General features: G+C 48.6%; 1 protein-coding gene across 1 annotated transcript in view; it reads right to left on the bottom strand.

Annotated features, from left to right (window-relative positions):
• Positions 1-308: 308 nt before the first annotated feature.
• BPIFB4 (BPI fold containing family B member 4) overlaps positions 309-16,055 on the bottom strand; it is a 32,432-nt gene continuing 16,685 nt past the window's right edge. The window contains exons 13-18 of the mRNA XM_030826103.1: positions 13,977-14,147; positions 11,459-11,526; positions 8,959-9,001; positions 7,103-7,166; positions 4,256-4,332; positions 309-646 (exon numbers count right to left, since the gene is read on the bottom strand). Coding sequence (XP_030681963.1) covers positions 623-646; positions 4,256-4,332; positions 7,103-7,166; positions 8,959-9,001; positions 11,459-11,526; positions 13,977-14,147 — 447 coding nt within the window. The 3' untranslated portion in view covers positions 309-622. The remainder of the gene's footprint in view (positions 647-4,255; positions 4,333-7,102; positions 7,167-8,958; positions 9,002-11,458; positions 11,527-13,976; positions 14,148-16,055) is intronic.

Here is a 16,055-nt window from a genome sequence, read left to right on the forward strand (position 1 = left end):
GTGACAGAGTTGGGATTTGAACCTCAACCTCCCTACTCCAAAACTCCTGCACTTTAATGACCTCCTGATGCCAGAGTTGAGAGTAGTGAGGTACGAAGCTGTCCTGGTGGCAGGGGACCCTCTCCGTAGAATGCTGTGTGGTTGTTTTAATATGAAGAGACAGGTTGCTTCCCCCGCTGTCCCCAGAGGGATCATCCTCCCCGCAGTTGTAGCTACAACTGCCAAGTGCTCAGGCGCAGCCAAAGAGGGAAAAAACCCCAAACCGTCCAGACCCTGAGGGAGGGTCCTTCATGGAAACTCGTCACAAGTGCAGGGAAAGTGGAGTCTTTTATTGAAAGTGGGAATACTCAACCTGCTGTCAGGATGGGATCTGAGAGGCCTCCAGCCCCAAGGTGACTCCCCTCCTCCTGGCAGGCTGACCATGGAAGGGAATGTTTGCCAACGGGGTAGTGGCTGGACCCTTTCTTGGGGTTGGGGCAAGGGAGGAAGAGGGTTGGGGGGCCAGGGAGGGACCTGTCATGGAGGCTGAGGGGACTCTGGGCAGGGGACTGTTTCCAGGCCGAGCCTCTCTGGGACTGGTTCCAGCTTCTTCCAGTTGCAGCAGCATCTCTGTCTCTGTCACTCATGTGCTCAGCACCAAAAGGTCCTTGGATGGCAGAACAGAGTAGCCAGTGAGGGGTGGGGTGGCTCTGGCTAGAGCCTTTCTACTCACCTGCCTACGGATCTTGCCGGTCATGTTTCTAGGAAGCAGTAACTCTGAACAGTGGAGATAAAGGGGTCATGCAGGCCCGAGGAGCACCTGGCCATGTCATTATCTGGCCCTGTGCAGAGGACCTGGGGCAAGACACTTCCCATCCCCTTATTCCCCAAAATAAGAGAAGTAGGCCTGAGTCCCTCTTCACAGTCTTCCAAAATTCAGTTTTCATAATTAAAAAATAAAATTCTTTGGCCAGGCGTGGTGGCTCACTCCTGTAATCCCAACACTTTGGGAGGCTGAGGCAGGTGGATCACCTGAGGTCAGGAGTTTGAGACCAGCCGGTCAACATGGTGAAACCACATCTCTACTAAAAATACAAAAATTAGCCGGGCATGGCGGCACACGCCTGTAATTCCAGCTACTTGGGAGGCTGAGGCACAAGAATCACTTAAACCCAGGAGGTGGAGGTTACAGTGAGCCGAGATCACGCCATTGCACTCCAGCTTGGGTGACAAGAGCAAAACTCCCTCTCAAAAAAAAAAAAAAAAAAAGTCAACAAAATAAATAATAAAAGTAAGAGATGATAACCCATAGACCCAAAAAAAATTCATGAGTCTCTATCGACAGAAATAAATAATTAAATGGATAAATAAACAAATGGAAGAGAAGGGACAGCTCTTCCTCGGTATAATTCCAGCTGACACATGTCAAAGGAACTGGAGAAGCAGAATATCACCATTAGGCACACACCACAATCATAACAGTTGCAGACGAAACCGTGAACACTGAATGGCAAAAATTAGTGGGAGAAAGTCTAACGAGAAACAGGATATTTGCATGGTCTCCCGGTACCTCCTCACAAGAGATGGATTAGCTACCAAGGGAAAAATAGTAATTTTACAACGAAGAAGCACTTAAGCAAGCACTCAAAGTGAACACCTCCAGGAATAAGTCACATGGACATCGGTACCCCCTGAAAGGATGCATTGGGGACTGCGTCACTTCTGTGGTGTTCTTGCCAAAAATACAAAACTTCAATCCAATTGTGAAAAAAGTGTCCATCAAATCCAGGGCATATCGCACAAAACAGGCCAGACTCATCGGATATGTCAAGGTTATGAAACACAAGGAAAAGGTGAGGAACTGTCCCACCTTGGAGGACTCTAAAAAGACGTGACAACTGAATGCAAGAGGAGGTCCTTGACTGGACCCTGAACGAGACCAAAGGCAATGGAAGGAGAACTGGTGAATACGTCTGCAGATTCTTCATGGTTTTGTACCAATGTTAATTTCCGGGTTTTGATTATGGTACTCTGTTTATGTAAGATGCTAACGTTAGGGGGAGCTGGGAGAAGGGTATTCTGGAATTGTCTGACTATGTTTGCAACTTTTCTGTGTGCCTAAAATTATTTCAAAATAAAAAGTTAAAATAAATGGCCAGACTTATACAATAATAATAATAATAATAGTAATAATAATGGCAGCTGCCATTTACAGGGGGCCTACAGGGTCAAGCCTGGGACTGAGGTTTTCTTTAAACCTTTCAAACCCAATACCCATTATACATTTTATTACAGGCATTTGTGTTATCTCCCTTATTATTCTGGAATAAGGTTCACAGATTCTATAACACGTGTATACCTATATTTCAAAAACCAGTATAATTCCCTTACCAGAATATAAAGGAGAAAGAAAAGGTAAGTCATTTATAATAAAATAATATGCATTTTGATATGAAAATATGCACACATTCAGGAAAGAAAAATTCATCTCTACCAATTTCAAAAAGGCCCTGGGGGCCAGGGAGGGTGTAGTACAGCCCCACCGAGAGCCATTGGTTTGAGCTGCTTCACATTGTTTTGGTGGAAACTCTAATTCTCACCAGCTGGGTGACCTTGAGCAAATGGCCTACCCTCTCTGATACTCAAGTCCTTCATCTACTAAGTGAGGGCAAACATCAACCAGGGCTGTGGTAAGGCCAAATCCATGAAAAACTATGCATGGGGCACTGAACATCTCAGTAAATAGTAGAGATTATGATGATGATGATGATGATGATGATAAACCTGTGCCAGTCCTGTTCTTGTTTCCTAACCCCTTTGTTGAAGTGAATAATAACATTTTATACTACAATGCTCTATCTCGTTTAATTTCTCACCACAAACTGTATGAGGTGGCCATTATTGTTCCCCATTTTCAGATGAGAAAACTGAGGCTTAAAGCAGTGCTGAGGTCCTGCAGGATCTCAAGAGACCGGGCCAGGGCAGGGAACTGTCCCAGAGCCAGCATCTGACCCCTGCCCACACTGCCCATCCAAGGTCATTGTCCACCTCCCTTGACTGACCCCCTAATGTGGGAAGGGGGCTGTTCCCTGGGTCCGAGCCTGCCATGAATGTGAGGGGCAAATGTGAGGGGCAATTTCCTTCGGCAAGGAAATTGTCAATCTGGCGCAAAGGCCCCATTCATTCCATTTTTGGGAATTTGTTCCAAGGAACTAAATCTAGAATCAAGAAACAGTTTATGCATTGAGATGTTCACTGCAGCATCCTTTATTATAGTGATGGTATTTATAATGGTGGACACTTCCAGAAGTGCTTATTATGTGCCAGGCCTGTGCAAGGCACGTTACACATAGAATCCCATTTTCTCCTAAAAGCAGCCCTATGGGTAGGTACTATGATTAGCCCCTTTTTATAGAGGAAATAAATGGAGGCTTGGAGAGGTTACCCAGCTGGAAACTGGCAGAGTTAGGATTTGAACCGGGGTCACTGGGCTCCAAGCCCTCGTTCTTTAACCCCAATGCTCTACTGATTCCCTGAGCAAAGCCATGTTTAAAAATAAAACTTCAGAAAGACTGGAATGAAAAGCAGCAAAATGTTCTCAGTGGGAATTGCTGGATTGTATATATGTATATGTATATATATATATATATATATACACACACACACACACACACACATATATGGATGCATACATGTTTGTTTAATCTTTTCCATATTTTCCAAATTTCAGATATTGGGCACAGGTGGTTTCTATAGTGGAAACAAGAGCCCCTGTATGTGAACTTCAAAGCAACTGCCATGATTATAATTAGCCAATTACTTCGGGAATATTTTCCGAAAGGCCATCTCCCCATTGGGCTGAGAGAGCTTTGCAAGGGCCAGGGTTGTCCTTGTTCACTGCTGGATCCCCAGACCCCTGCACAGTGCCTGGCACACAGTAGGTGCTCAATAAAAGTTGCTCCAATGAACTATACCACATTCCATTTTGGGCAAGCCCCTTACTGCTGTGAGCCTCAGTTCTCACATCTGTAAGATGGCAACAATGACACCTGTGGTGAGGGCTAAATGAGACTGTGAATGGGAGAGTGTCTTTAAGGATCCTTAACAGCTCTGTTCCTTGTTCCCTCAGCCCCATACTTGGAAGGAAGAAGACCCTGTTTCCTCCTCTTCCCTCCTCTTCTCTTCCTCTTCCAAGTTCCTGGCCTGAATGCAGTGGTCAAAGGTGACGAGCAAAGGGCAGGGAGGAAAAGCAGAGTGGAGCTCGATCTCCTCTTACCTCCAACACGTCAATGTCTGCATTGCTAAAGTCGATGTTGAGGATTTTGGGGAGAGGGACGCCGGAACCCAGCACAGCTGTAAAATAAAAAACAGTCAGACATGGTCAGTGGTCCAAGAGGTGTTGGTTTCACCCGAAGCCGGCAGTATTTGTAAGAAGATCGGCAATGTCTTTTTTCTTTTTTGGAGACAGAGTCTTGCTCTGTTGCCCAGGCTGGAGTGCAATGGCACAATCTCGGCTCACTGCAACCTCCACCTCCCAGGTTCAAGGGATTCTCCTGCCTCAGCCTCCTAAGTAGCTGGGATTATAGGCACACGCCAACACGCCTAATTTTTGCTTTTTTTCATTTGTTTGTTTTGGTTTTTGTTTTAGTAGAGAGAGGGTTTCACTATGTTGGCCAGGCTGATCTTCAACTCCTGACCTCAGATGATCTGCCTCCACCTCAGCCTCCCAAAGTGCTGAGATTACAGGCATGAGCCATGGTGCCCACGCCTGGCAATTTCTTTTTCTTTTTCTTCTTTTCTTTTCTTTCTTCTTTTTTTTTTTTTTTGACTGAGTGTTGCTCTGTTGCCCTGGCTGGAGTGCAGTGGTGCTATCTCAGCTCACTGCAACATCCACCTCCTGGGTTCAAATGATTTTCTTGCCTCAGCCTCCTGAGTAGCTGGGACTACAGGCGTGCGCCACCACGCCCAGCTAATTTTTCTGTTTTTAGTAGAGATGGGGTTTCACCATATTGGTCAGGCTGGTCTTGAACTCCTGACCTCGTGATCCACCCGCCTCAGCCTCCCAAAGTGTTGAGATTACAGGCTTAAGCTACTGCGCCTGGCCCTGGCAATTTCTTTTATGCCTCTAGGCTTTTGTCCTTGCAGTTCCTCCTACCTGGCGCACATTCTCTCACCCTAGCATCCCTCTCTGAGACTGTTCAGATGTTATCTCCTCTGCGAGGCTTTCTGGAGCCCAAACGACTCTAGGCTCCTGCAGCACCCCCATCCCACCTCCGAACTGCTCTGTTAGAGAAACCGTAAAATATTAATTATCTGTTTCTGTATCTGTCACTCCCACCACATTGTGAGTTCCTTGAAGGCAAGAACTGTGTCCCCTTGGGAGGCCAAGGTGGGTGGATCACTTGAGATCAGGAGTTTGAGACCAGCCTGGCCAACATGGCAAAAACCCATCTCTACTAAAAATACAAAAATTAGCTGGGTGTGGTCATGCACAGTTGTAATCCTAGCTACTCCGGAGGCTGAGGCAGGAGAATCTCTTGAACCCGGGAGGCAGAGGTCGCAGTGAGCTGAGATCGCGCCACTGCACTCTAGCCTGGGCCACAGAGTGAGGCTCCATCTCAAAAAAAAAAAAAGAAGAAGAAAGAAAGAAAGAAAAGAACTGTGTCCCCAGCATCACCCAGCCCTTTGCCCAGTCATAGAGGAGATGGCAAATGTTTGCCAAGTGAAGTAATGGAAAGTGCACGTGGAGCCCCAGCCATTGACTCTGCCATGGAATGTGCTGTTTGTTTTCAGATTGTCAGAGCCTAAGTACACCTGCTAATTACTGTTCTAGAGACAGAGCAGGAAGAGAGAAAAAGAAGTGGGGTAGGAAAGGGTGGATAGGGGAAGTAAATTAAGTGAAATTTAACAGACTTCTCTATTCCAGCAGGACTTTTCAAAAAGCTAAGGACATTGTGAATCTACCCTGCAGGAGTATCTTCAGCACTTCCCAAACTTGCTCAGCCATGGAACGCTTTACGGAGCTCACTTTGGGGACTATGGACCTAGTCTAAGCTCTCATTTTGAAAATGGTGAATTGCACTTCAGTATGATTAAAAGACTCGCCCCCAAGTTCACACCACTCTTAGTGATTAAGTCAGGCAAGAGGCTCCGTCTCTTCCCTCCCAGGTCAGCCCAGCCCAGCACCTGACCCCATCCTCTCACAGGGGAACCACCACTTTCCCTGCCAGGGAGACTCGGCTTCCTCTGGCCACAGGCCCAGAACAAGGGTTTGTTTGACATCAAGATGGCTCCAAAAGAACCCCCTCTGGTGTAGCTGATGACATCAGCTGGGACGTGCCAGCCCTCCTTGTCTTCTCACCCAGGAAGCAGGAATGGGAGAGAGTCTGGGGCCCAGTGGCGCCAGGGCTTAGGCAGTTTCCCAGTCCCAGTGTGTGAGTAGCCGATGACCCCCACAGTTCAACAAGCAGCCTTCCCGGTAACATTCCTGAGACGCCCCAGAGAGCAAAGCAAGCTCAGTCTATTCTGTTTATCAAGTCGGGCAAGGAAACCTCCTAACTCGATATGGCTGCCTAGGGGGGCAGATTCTGGGCTAGGAAGGAGGCTGGGGATGTCGGTAAGAGCAACTTTAGCTTTATATGCACCAATGGAACTTCTCACAGTAAGAATGTATTCCTGTAGTCCCTGTATAATTAAAAGTAAATACATGTTTAAATATGAGTCAGGAAATATCTCAATCATATGGGGAAAAAATGGAGAAAAAAGAGTTTAGAAGGAAATATACTCAGATGTTGAGATTCATTGCCTCTGCGAGGTGAGTTTTTTAAAAAATTGTTTTATATTTTCTAAAATTTACACACATACAATGTTCATACATAATCAGAATTTTCACAGATAGTCAGAAAAATAAAACAATCAGCCAAACAAGAAAGAAGCAAATAGGAAGGTGCTGGAACTTTGGGGGCCACATTTGGATTTGGAGGCTTTCATCAACACGCTTCAAAGGAAGTGCTCAGAAATACTACTGAGGTAGGATAGATGCACATCCAGCATGCTCAACAAGCCAGTATCCCCCAGTACCCAAGCCACAAGCTCCCAGAGAGGTACAGGCACCCACTCTCACCGTTCATTGCGGGCATGAATGCCAGGTCAAAAATCTTCTCCACCAGCACCTCCATGAGGCCAATCTGCAGAGGAAGAAGGAGGACAGAGCCCGGGCAGGGGTTTGCTCAGCTTCAGAGGGCCCCTTGGGTCTGCTCCCCTGGCTCAAGGTGGAGACACAGAGCTGCTCTGGGAGAGTCTAGGTTCTGGCAGTCAGAACCCCTGGGACCCCAGAATTTCTCACCAGCAGCCTTAAGGTGCCCCCCGTCCATTTGCACATTGTGCAGATGGGCAGACTGAGGCCCAGCGTGGGCGGTGATCCAAGGCCCCTGTGAAGCAGGGATTGAGGGAGGCCTAGTTCCTGCCCTGGGAGGCACAGAGCACAGGTTTCAGGGTGGCCCAGCCCAGATGGCACCGTCATGGCATCACAGAAGCCCCAATGGCCCTGGAGCCAACACCCCAGGTTCCCATCCCAGCTCAGCCTCCGTGGGCCTCTGGACAGGCTCCTTCACCTCTCTAACCCTCCGCTTCCTCAGCTGTAAAATGGGTCAGCGAGCTGAGTTTGCAAGGACGCGGTAAGGATGGTGGGGAGATCATGTAAAACTCCTGGCCTTGAGGCTTTTCATATGTTATCTCCCTTAACTTCTCTAAGTCTTGGTTTCCACATCTGAAAACAGGAGTGAGTAACCCTCGCCTCATAGGGTGGTTATAAAAATCAGACATAAGCCCCTATATGTAACATGCCTGACGTTCCAATCTGCATAGGGTGAAGGCATTGACTTCCTTTCCGGCAGTGCCTCTTCCTAGCTCTGTTGCCTTGGGCAAGTCACTTGAGCTTACCTTCCTTATTTGGAAGAATGGGTGTAATAATAATACCCAAATCATAACAAGATGGTAAGGATTAAATGAGAAAATCTCATTAAAAGAGAAAAAAAAGCATAATTCAGTGCCTAGGGCCCATCTCGATAGCTTCATATTCATTAATTTTATACTGTCAACCCCCTTTCTTCACTTGGAGTCCCGAGATTTCAGTTCTAGTCCCAACTCTGCCCCAACCAGCTGGGAAGCCTTGGGCAGTTTCTCCCTATGAAATGAAGCTGGCAAGATCGGCTTCACAGGCTGCAGCTTTTTGGGTTAGAAAAGCTATAAAATAAGCAACACAATGAATGGGTTTGACTTTTTCTGCACATGTGGAAATCTCATCCAAGCTTGCCCCAGAAAGCTAGCAGATGCTTAGTTGTCAATTTATAAAAAGCGGAGGTGGGGGGTGGGGAGGAAGGAGTGTTTCTGAAGCCTTAGGTGGAGGTGGGGCACCCAAGAGTGAACAAAGAGATAAAACAGGACCCAACTCTAGAATGTGAGCATCTCAGATTCCTGGACCCTTGGAAAAGCAGAATTCCATAACCCAGGGGGCAAGAAGGGAGGTTAGAAATGAACTCAAATTGTATTCATTTTACAGATGGGGAAACTGAGGGTCAGAGTGGGTTGATATCGCTCAAGGTCACACAGGAGTCAGTGGGCTCCTAACTCCAGGAGGAAAGGGGTCCTGTAGGACAAGGCTGCCACCGTGCCTCCTCACCCTGAAATGGAGCGATTTGGGCCAAGTGGCCCCCCACGGGGCAGCCAGTTAACATGGGACAGCACCCGAGGCAGAGTAGAAAGAGCTGCGAGTCTGTCCTCTGCCCCTCACTTGACTTGTGGGCCTCAGTTTCTACATCTGTCCATCTGCAAAATGAGGGCTGCTAGTGTTGACGGCAACACTTTGGAATTCACAAACTGCCCATGCCCAGCCAGCCTCACGGGAACACCATTCCCGGAAGACCTGTCCTGGGCTCCTTCCCAGAAGATCTCGCCCTGGGACCTCAGTGTGGTACTTACATCAAAGTTGCCCACGTTTGAGGTTCTGAGGTTGAGGCTGGTCCTGTAGATGAAGAAAACAGCCTGTGAGAAGCAGGGATTGCCTGAAAATCATAAGGCTCTTGCATTGCAACAAATTGTGAGAAGCCCCTCCACTATCCTCACAATCACTCTCCATCTGCAGGGATTTAATAAGAACAATGCTGGCTCTCACATGCTGAGCGCTAACTACACATCAGACACCACGCTAAGGGCTTCATGCACCACACGGAGAAGGCTCAAATCATAGCTTTGCCTTAGTCAAAGTACTTTACCTTCCTATGCCTCAGTTTCTTCATCTGCAAAGTGGGTGGCTGCTAGGACTAAAGGGGGTATTCCCGTAAAGCGCTGCTCCAGAGCCCCCGCCATACGTGCATGAGTGATCGCCATCGCCTCGTGTAATCCTTCCAGCCATCCAGTGGAGCAGGAGGCTGAGGCTCCAGGGTAATTTACTGCAGCCACAGAGCCAGGGAGGGATAGCCCAGGCCTCCCACCCTGAGCCTGTACTCTCGCTGTTGTGCTGTTCTGAGATGGGAGGCTGAGGCTGGGGTTTGAGGTCTCACTCTGCTCTATAAGGGCCTCCGTCTTGCTGCACCTGAATCTCAATGCAGCTGTCAGTCCTACCCGAGAGAGCCCAGACCGGGCTTGCCCGTGGGGCGGAAATCGTTCGGGGCTGTTCAGAAGCATCAGCTCGGTGTCCAGCAGGAGGGAAATAAAGGCATCTTCTAAGGAAACAAGACTGTCCGCTTCGGACATGTTTTCTTCCTTCCTCACTTCCTTACCCAGCCTCTCTCCCTCTCAGGCACCGCACCCCACAGTATCCGTGCCCTTTTCCTCTCTGCGAAGCTTGCCCATGCTGCTCTCCCTGCAGGAAACCCCCAGCTCTTGCCCAGCTGGCCCCTACTCCTTTTCCAGGCGGCAGGCTGAATCTTGCCTCCTTGGGAACTCCTGGATGTCTGTGTTGTGCACTATATTAATCATGAGTAACTACCATTCGTGGGCTTAAGAAATATTGGTTGTAAAAGAAAAGCTTACAATGATCTAGTCACGTGCTAAAAATTTTACATATGACCTCATTTAATCTTGAAATGGAAATAATGATAGTATTTATTTCCATAGGCTGATATAAAGAATTAAAGGAAGGTTGGGTGCAGTGGCTCATGCCCGTAATCCCAGAACTTTGGGAGGCCGAGGCGGGCAGATCACTTGAGCCCAGGAGTTCAAGACCAGGCTGGCCAACATGGCGAAACCCCGTCTCTGCTAGAAATGTAAAAATTAGTCCGGCGTGGTGGTGCGCCTGTAATCTCAGCTACTTGGGAGGCTGAGGTAGGAGGATCGCCTGAGCTGGGGAGGTCAAGGCTGCAGTGAGCCATGACTGCACTCTAGCCTGGGCAACAGAGCGAGCTCCTGGCTCCAAAGAAAAGAAAAAGAAAGAATTAAATGAAGACACACCTAGGACTTAGCCAAATACCTGGCACACAGAAAGCATCCAATGAATAATAATTATTCTTTTTATGAATCTTATGAGGTAGTGACTATTACCCCCATTTTCAGATGAGAAAACTGAGGCTCAGAGTGAAGTTGGTTGGCCAATATCACACAGCCAGTCAGTGGTCACATCAGGATTTGAACCCATATTGCTTGGCTCCAAAGCGCATGATTGTACCCATCCAATGCAGCAGGTTACACGAACCTGGGTTGGCTCACAGCCCCTCTATGTACTTGTTGGGTGGCCCTGGTTAAGTAAATCCACTGTTTCCAGCCCTAGTTTTCTCCCGACAAAGGGAGAATAATAGCCCTGACTTCCGTTGGGACCATCGGAGGGGAGAAACAAGATAATACGTACACTTCAAGTACATAGAGCAGAGCCTGGTGTGTCATCATCACCAGCATCCTCCTCCTCCTCGTCCTCATCATCACTGTTACTTAGAGACAGGGTCTCGCTCTGTTGCCCAGGCTGGAGTGCAGTGGCGCAATCATAGCTCACCACAACCTCGAGCTCCTGGGCTCCTGCCTCAGCCTCCTGAGTAGCTGGGATTACAGGCACATGATACCAAGCCCGGCTAATTTTTTCTAGGACTACAGGTGTGTACCTATGCCCAGCTAATTTTTCTATTTTTGTAGAGATGGTGTCTTGCTATGTTTCTCTGTCTAGTCTCAAACTCCTGGCCTCAATGAGTCCCCCAGCCTTGTCCTCCCAAAGCACTGAGACTACAGGCATGGGCTACTGTGCCCACCCCCCAGCATCATTATTATTAATGACTGTTGATTTTGGCAGTAGTTTCTTTCTAAGTTCATGGCTTCACCCACCTTGCCTGGCTTGTGACAGTGGTCTTGGCAGGCATGAGCCATCATCACCTTTGCAGCCCCTTGGGTTTACCCAGCCCTGATGGCCACACAGGAGACCTCTACCCGCTCCCTGGTGGCTCCTCCATGAGCAGCACCAGCACAATCAGGACCCGAAGGCAGCATAGCCCCTTACTTGTCCAGCTTGGCATCAATCATGAGCTTATCTCCTTCTATGGAAAACGAGGCCAAGAGTTCTGTGTCCTGGAGGGAAAGGAAAGGAGAAAGACGTCACTGCCATCATGTCTTGGCCAGTGCTTGCCAAGGACTCATTGTGTGCCCAGTGCTAGCTAGGGCTTTGTTAACCCTGAGCATGATGGCAGGTTGTTCCCTGAGGCCTGGGTCAGACCTCCTTTTACAAGCATGAGACTCCTGGTTAACACTCACCATATAATGGATTTGCACCCCCTCTGGAGTGAATCGTAACTGTCCCATCCCCCAGGAGAGGATATAAAAGGCCCAGGCTCATCTCTCTCTCTCTCCAAGTAGAGGCCTTTTTGTAGGAAAATCCCTTTTTCCTTCCCTGCCTCCCACCCAAAATAAATTGAATTTAAAAGTTGGCTTTATGAAAAAACAGTAAGCTCCCGACAAATTCAGGTGATGTTAGTAGATAACAATGACCACGACGATTGGCCTGATGAAGAACTAGGGGCTCTGGGTGCACGTGGCAGGGATGTAAGCTGGTGTGGGAAATGGTGTTTGGACTGAGGACTGAAGGGTATGTAGGACTTGGCCAGATGAAAAGAGGGTGGGAGAGTAATCCAGGCAGTGGGGAGGGCATGGGCAAACGCCCGGAGGAAGGGAAGAGGTTGGCATTAGAGAGGTAGAGAGGAGGCCAGAGAGCAAGGAGGTAAAAGGGTTCATGAGGCTGCAGTGAAAAGGGGCCAAGCCAGGCAGAGCTGTGTGCTGGGGAGGAGTCAGGGCCACATCCCTGGGACAGCAGGAGTCATTGCAGGATGCCGGGCTGGCTCACACAAACCTCTGGGCTGCTGGTGGAAAATCTCCACACAGTAGAGGCGGATCGATGGAGGACAGATTGGGACAGCCATTTCCACTTGTGGGCTAGAATCGACCCTTTAACCTACCATCTTATAAGGCCCACACAAGAACCCCCACACTCTCTGGCTTGGCATGCTCCAGCCTAGAGCACCTGAATCCCAACTAGAAGTGGCTCATTTGGTCTCAAGCTCTGGGAGTAGGAGGGACTAGCAGGAAGACAGTAGGAGGGACTAGCAGGAAGACAGCAGGTGGGACCAGAGTCCCAAGTGTCTGAGTCCAAAGCCTGAAGCCTTAATCATGGAGGGGGAAATGGCATTTAACACAGCTTAACACATTCCTCTGACCAATGTTTACTGAGCATCTACTATGTGCTGGGCCCTAAACTAGACTGTAGCCTAGGGTCTCAACACAGAGTGAGACTCCATCTCAAAGAAAAAAAAACCAAAAAACAAAAAAGGAAGTAAGGGAGTAACTATGCAGATACCTGGGGGAGGAGCATCCCAGGCAGAGGGAACGGCATGTGCAAAGGCCCTGAGGTCAGACAGTGACTGACATGTTGGAGGAACACTGAGGAGCTCAAAGGTGATGAGGGGATGGTCATGAGGACTTTGTGGGCCATTGTCAGGAGATGGGATTTTATTTCAGAATTGAAGGAATGCAGAGGAGAGACATGGTTCACTGTTTTTTTTTTTTTTTTTTGAGATGGAGTCTTGCTCTGTCACCCAGGCTGGAGTGCAGTGGTGCGATCTCGGCTCACTGCAGCCTCCGCCTCCCGGGTTCAAGCGATTCTTGTGCCTCAGCCTCCCGAGTAGCTGGGACTACAGGTGTGTGCCACCACATCTGGCTGATTTTTGTATTTTTAGTAGAGACAAAGTTTCACCATGTTGACAAGGCTGGTCTCGAAATCCTGGCCTCAAGTGATCCACCCACCTCAGCCTCTCAAAGAGCTGGGTTCTCAGGTGTGAGCCACCATGCCTGGCCATGGTTCACATTTTAAGAGGATTCCTTTCTATGAAATCATTGTGAAAATTGTTGTATTTGTATCAGTCCCCTGCTAGGTACCAGGGACAAGAGAGCAGGCACCATCTGTCTCGTTTCCCCTTTCCCCAGTGTCAAGTACAAAGCATAGCACATAGTAGGTGCTCAATAAATATTGCTGAATGAATGACCAAGACTGGCTTGGCCACACACTGAGTATATACAACCTGTGAGAATAATATCAGCGAACACTTTGGCAGCCTTTAGGGTATGTCAGGCACTGCTCTGAGCATCTTACTAACGCCCTACTGCCATCCCCCTGTGGTAGAGGAGAAAATCAGTCTTAATTTCATTCAATCATCACGACAACCCCATGTGGTATTTTTTCTCCCTGTTACAGATGAGAAAACTGGGGCTCGGAGGGAAATGCCAAGCAAATTGTGCAAGGCCAGCAAGAGAGTTAAGATTCTAGTCTAGAGCTAGGGAGTGACTTGTCCAAAGTCATGTAGCTGGAAGTGGTAAAGGCTAGATTTGGGTTAGAGCCTCTGGCCCCAAAGTTGGGCCCATAGTCATGATGGTGGGGATTGAGGGGATTTGAAAGGTCTTTGGGCTCCAGGAGACCATGTGGCTCTGTCTTGACGCCCAGCTGGGGGCCACCAGTACCTCTAGACACTCACCACGTCAATGAGGCAGATGGTAGTCTCCAGGTCGTTGGGCTGGGAGACCATGACCTCGGCAGTAGCCAACACCTTCACCAGCGCCTTGTCCTTCTGCAGCGTCACAGATGGTGGGTTCAGCACCTGGATCCTGATGATAAGTGGGCAGGACTCGGGGTACTGCTGGAACACCTGTGGGCAGGCACCAGGCCAGGTGGGCGGGGCCCTTAGCATAGGAGGTACCCAGGGGGTTATCAGCCAACCTCTAAACACAGAGCACCGGGGTCTCGTGTTGCTTGAGTCCAACAAACCACAGGCAAAGCCACTGACCCACTGTGAGAACTGGGCAAGGAGCTGCCCTCTCCGAGCCTTGCACATGGGGTTACTATGAGAAATAACTGTGATCGTGCCGGCAAAATTCAGGCTCAATGCCTGACACCTGGAAATGCTCAAAACTTGGTACTGAGTGAAATGGGGTCTCCCAGGGATGCTGGCCAGGTGCTGAATGGACGTTCTTAATTTCATTCCATCGTTACAACAACCCATGGGGTATTTTTTTTCCTCCACATTACAGATGAGAAAACGGGGCCTCAGAGGGGAATGCCAAGGAAATTGTCCAAGGCCAGGAGGAAAGTTAAGATGCCAGTGCATGTCTGTGGGCTCGGAGCCCAGGGCCTCCCACTGCCTCTGAACACTGTTCCTGAAATGAGAAGTCCACGCCTGGGGAATCCCACAGGGAGGTCCCAGGCAAGGCACAGGCTGCCCCCGGGCCCGGATTGCTGGAGGGACTTGAGCTTGTTTGCTGCAGTTTGATTCCCTGAAAGCTAATTTACTAAAGGGACAATTCATAAAATGGCAGTTTTCCATATTTATCAAATGATTGACTTACCAAAAATACATACTTTAAGGAATATACTTCTTAAATATGTTAACTGACCATAGAGAAATGGGCAAAACCACAATATTATTTTCAAAAGAAATAGAAAGAAGTCCCCTCCCCTGGTGACTCCATGCAGCCTGGGTCTCCAGGACACATTGCTGTGTCCAGCCTGAATCCCCCCTGCTGCAGTCCCAGCGCCACTGAGGACTGAGTCCCTATTCTACCCCAGCTCTGCTACTGCCTCATCATGTGACCTCTCTGAGCCTCTGTTTCCCCATCTGTAAATGGTGTGCTCCTCCTCTCTGGTCCCATGGATAGAGGGAATGATCAGAACCAATTGAAAAAGTATATTCTGACTAGGTGCTGTGGCTCACGCCTGCAGTCCCAGCACTTTGGGAGGCTGAGGTGGGCGGATCACTTGAGGTCAGGAGTTCGAGACCAGCCTGGCCAACATGGTGAAATCCCATATTTACTCAAAATACAAAATTAGCCAGGCGTGGTGGCATATGCCTGTAGTCCCAGCTACTCAGGAGGCTGAGTCAGGGGAATTGCTTGAACCCGGGAGGCGGAGTTTGCAGTAAGCTGAGGTTGCGCCACTGTACTCCAGCCTAGGCAACGCAGCAAGATTCTGTCTCAAAAAAAGAAAGAAAAAGTATACTCTAAAATATAAGTATACTCTAACAATTTCATAAGCTGTAAAGTTCAGTGCACATAGGAAGTGACCCAGTAAATAAAAGGTCCAGTCGATTGAGGGGTCCACTTGCTCGCTGGAGCTGCCACTGTTATCACCTTAGAGAATGATGCTTCCGGTGTTCAATTTGCAGCCACATGAGGGCAATAGTGACCACGTGTTGAGTTTGTTCTCCCCCTAGAGCCTTTGAATTCCACCCAGAACTAAACAGGGCAGGCAGAAAAGAGGTGAAAAACGTCTAAAACGGCTATAGATTGCAGCCATCATTCGCACCTGCATAACACTTACTAGGTACAGAGCCCTTTGCTTCCAGGTGCAAGGTAATAGGCCCAGAACCAGACATGGGACCAGAACTGGGGTGGGAAATGCCTTTGTTCCAACTCTATATGGTCACTAATTGGACAAAAGCACACTTGCTTTTTTTAAAAAAGAAATAATGTGTAATTATTAACAACAGTAATAATAGTTCACGTTGATCAAATGCCTGCTCCTTGCCTGAGTACAGACTGCAGGTCCACAGCCACCCTCT

Source organism: Nomascus leucogenys, chromosome 13, assembly GCF_006542625.1.
Source record: "Nomascus leucogenys isolate Asia chromosome 13, Asia_NLE_v1, whole genome shotgun sequence".
NCBI classification, from domain to species: domain Eukaryota; kingdom Metazoa; phylum Chordata; class Mammalia; order Primates; family Hylobatidae; genus Nomascus; species Nomascus leucogenys.